The following is a 4343-nucleotide window of genomic DNA, read 5'->3' on the forward strand; positions in this document are numbered from 1 at the left end:
CTGACCGTTCAACGCTTATCCCTATGATTTTGTGGGCTTCTCTGCTTGTATACAAGTTTTGTTGAGTCTGCGGAACATATGCCACAAATCATTTGTTATTCAATACGAAACACATAAAGTACACAAAGCGGCAAACGAGCTCAACACACACACACACACACACACAAATACAAGCTGGACATTTAGTAAATTGGCCAACAACTTTTTGTTAGTCTCCATTGCTTTGCTGCTGTTCCTGTTGTTGTTGCTGTTATTTTCACTTGATTGTTGGCCAGCCTGTCGACTCGTGTCGTGTTAAGTTGTGTTGCTGTGTGTTGGGTAACATATGCTTTACCGCTAGCTAAAAGTAGAAAAACAAGCTTGAGAAAAATTAAGAAAAATATTTAAAACACAGCTCATTGGTATTTTGTAAGCAAACTTGGCGAAGGCCACAACAATTCTTATACAATAAATATAATTGATTGCCTATAATAGATCGATAAATATGTAAAATTCACTTCATGTTAAAGAATATAATATTGTTATTGTTATTGTTATTAAGAACGGTTAATATTTTATTCCAGCCTCTTCGATCTCCTAGTTGAGGGTCAGCGTTATGTGGATTAAAGATTGCAAATAAAGTTAATCTGCAACAATTTTGTATAGTTATATGTATATATATTATTATAGTGTAGTATGTTCAGCTATAAATTTGTACAAATTATATTATATATATTATATATATCTTATAAATTATATTTATATAATATAATACTTAATTGACTATCTATTATTCTATGGACCTAACTAAGCTTTCTAGGTGGCTATGCTACAAATCTTATCCTTGATAACAATTTCTAGACGACATGCAAATGGCTTTCAAGCCTGCCCCAAACTTTATATAGCCCCATTCTGTACATGCGGATTGACTAAAAAGGCCGTTTTATTATTCTGCTGTTTTTAGTTCGTTTTTAGTTTTTCAAAGAACTCAATTTAGTAAGCGACGCTTATATACAGCAAATATACAAAAGTGCCTTAATTATAGTATAAATAACTACATAAATAAATCAATAAACAAAACCTAAAATAAATAAAAATATTCGTGGCATGCGTATCTATTTTTTTTTCTATTGTTCTTTGTCTTTAATAAATAATTTAATTTATTTAAAAAAAAATTTTTACCAAGGCAAATTATTTGTTTTGATTATTATCAAACATCATCTCCACTCTGTGATTATTTTTATCATTTTATTAAGCATCCGCGGAATTTTTGATCCCAAGGCTCCCTATGCAAAAATGCTCGATAGTAAAAGTAAGTGGTCAGCAAAAATTTGAAGGCAGAAGGCTCAGAAGAACATCAAAAGGGGATCTTTTTTCTCAGTGTTCTTAAACAGAAGTAAGTGGCGAGCAAGTACATTCCCCCCCTTTGCTGTTCTCTTCGCTTTCTTGACATTTGTTTGTTGTTGCATTTTAAATATATTTGTGTCAACGTTAAGTCGTGACTGCAGTAAATTCTTGGTAACAAAACACCAAAAGCAAATGCACATTTGGAATTTCAAGCAACGAACCAGGCGCCATGCATGTCTGCAATTTTTTAAGCAAACATTTTATTTGCAAAAGCTCAAACCCAAAGAGTGAAACAAAGAAAATTCTAGATAAAAAAAGAATAAAAACAAGCCGAAAAGGCAAGTAGAGAACTTGAGACAACTGCACAATACACATCCAGATCCGCATCCCAAGGAGCAACTTCTTGTTGCTGTCTTGCCAGTTGCCAGTTGCGTTGCTTTGTTGTTGACATACGTAGCTGTTGACATTTTGATACAAATCTTCAATATAATAAAAGCAGCTCAAGTGGTCACAGCAGCAATAACAATTCAACAGTTTTCTATATATGGCAATAAAAACAGCAAGTGGTGACTTGATAGGGCAGTTGAGCTTCAAGTTCTTAACGCACTGGGTACACACTGAGAGTCAAGTTGATAATTGGTTCGTATACTTAATATGCCACAGTTTTTGAGTTTCTCTGTCTCTCCAGTTGATGTATCAAGCAGTTATGCATGTTGATTTTTATTTGTTTAACAGAGTTGTTTTGCATAAAACAAACAGCGAGCAAGCGCTGCTCAAGAAATAAAAAATAAAATAAATTTCGTGTCATGCAATACACTCAAGTGAAGCTAACATTATTTTACATAAAGCATACGCCCTGGTGCACGCTCAAGTGAGAGCAAGTTTGCAGCTTGCAGTTAATCAAATTCCCAGCATAAGACAAGCAATGAAATGTATGTCTTAAGACAAAAATAAAACACACACACACACAGACACACACGCATTCTTTTTGATGGCATGTCAACCTACATATTCCTCTTAGAGCTCAGTTGACTTCAGCGCTCTGCCTGGCAGAATGCTGCAAATATTTTCATGCTGCCTTGTTGATATATTAAATGTACAATACCCATTTCTATTTGTAGCTGCTTAGATCAAATCAACACAAGCACAAACACAAATTCAATTACTCAGCTGGCAATAAAGCCTCACACACACACACAGATAGACTCTATGGATCGCATGAGTGACATTAATGCAATTTTCGCAACTGTCAATCATTTTTATATTATTTTCTCCTTTGCACCTTTTTTGTTAAAGCGCCAGCAAAAATAACAGAATGTTGTTTTTATTTTGAAACGCCCTTTGATGTGTAGCCGAACCATTTGCAATTTAATCGATTGTTCCTTAATTTACAAATAAATAGAGCAATATTTGCTTTTTGCGAAAGCGATTCTAAAATTTGAGCTGCCAAAAGTATTAACGACTTGCCATTGTTATCGATTGCCGCATGCTATACAGCAAATAGATTTAAGTTTTGATTTAAGTGCAGCTAAAAATTAAATGCTGTGCTATCGGCTAAAAATGGGAAGGATGCCAGCCATATTCATTAATACCACGAGTAGAGTATAAAAAAACGTAATAGCAGCCAAATTGAACGTAACAATGCCGAGCGAACGCCTGTCGACAGATTAAAAATACAATTTACGGCAAATCAATTGCGGCTAACATGGCAACGACAGCCAACGAAAATTAAAATGGCCAAGAGAGCTGAAGATAGCAAAGCAGCTCGAGCAAAAAATTAAAAACAAACAGTCAAGATGAAGGAAAAAAAAGCAACAGCCCCCAATACAGGCGAAACCAAAAAGCAAACGCCAAAACAAAAACTGTGCGGGAGAGAGACAGACAGACAGAGAGAAAAAGAGAGTGAGCAAGAGAGATAGTCAGGTTAAAAACAACAGCTGTTGGCATAAATTTGTGTGCACAATAAACAATTTACGATGCCAGTTCCAGTTCGAGGTGTTGCTGTTGCTGCTCTACATGTTGCTGTTGTTCTTGTTGTGATTGATGTTGCCGCTCCGCTTGCAACTGGAATAGCTGTATGGCTCGGAAGCGATCTTCGCGTCTCAATTGGAAGAAGTAGACCACGCCACGGACATAGCTGTGCATATCGCAGGCATACTGGAGCAGGTAATCATCCGCCTCTGGGCGTGGCAGCCGCCATAGTAGCTGGACGAGCAGCTCGCGCCACTGGGTGGGGCGCTACGGCGAGCAGCAGATAGGCCGAGGGCAGCACTGTTAGCATCGCCAGCGTAAAGTACTCACACCAAGGGCACCTTTGGCAGATGAGCCGGCTCAACTGATGCACCAGACGCTCGTAGCCGCACCAGACGACTAGTATGGCCAGCTCCGAGGCGAATACGCTGCCCAGTAGCTCCACGGCGATGTGAAGGCGTGGCGGCAGACTCAGATGCCGCTTGGGCACCACCTCAAAGCTCCAAAGCACCAGCAGCAGTGCAAGTAGAAACAACCAGCTGCCCAAGTGAGGCGCCGATGAGCATTGATCTCGCGGCTGGCCCACGAAGATCGAGACGCCCAAGAGCTGCAGCAATGCAACGGCCACTATTGCTGGCGGTGCCACCATGATCCGCCGTGTTCGAGCCCAGACAAAGCAACGTAAATTTTGTAAACACTTTCCAAAAGATTTTCTTATTAGCTCTTCTTGATGCTGTTAATTAAAAATATAAACTGTTGAAAGTTACGGCAAAGCTTTGAGGCATGACAAACAATTTTATTTTCTTTTTATTTGCAATTTGTTAGGCAAACACTCAGGAAAATTGTGGGAGTAAATATTACCATATCTGAGAGCTGCCGTTAGGGCAGGACGGATATTATTGTGGGTGGGAAGACTAGTGATCGTTAAGATCCCATGTGGGGGTTAAGTGGGTGGCGTCTCTTAAATCTTCTGTCAATCAGGTTAGTGACTAGAACGTTGGTGTCCCATTTGAGTCTTTCGCTCCCAGCTTGCAGTGCATCTGTTC

General features: G+C 38.8%; 1 protein-coding gene across 1 annotated transcript; it reads right to left on the bottom strand.

The window, feature by feature from the left end:
* Window positions 1-3245: 3245 nt before the first annotated feature.
* On the bottom strand, window positions 3246-4046 carry LOC108603440. The gene is given in 2 exon segments (XM_017992267.2): window positions 3246-3565; window positions 3567-4046. Coding segments are annotated over 2 exon segments (648 nt in total). The 5' UTR covers window positions 3947-4046; the 3' UTR covers window positions 3246-3297.
* Window positions 4047-4343: the final 297 nt, after the last annotated feature.

This window comes from Drosophila busckii, unplaced genomic scaffold (genome assembly GCF_011750605.1).
Source record: "Drosophila busckii strain San Diego stock center, stock number 13000-0081.31 unplaced genomic scaffold, ASM1175060v1 hic_scaffold_48, whole genome shotgun sequence".
Classification (NCBI taxonomy): Eukaryota; Metazoa; Arthropoda; class Insecta; order Diptera; family Drosophilidae; genus Drosophila; species Drosophila busckii.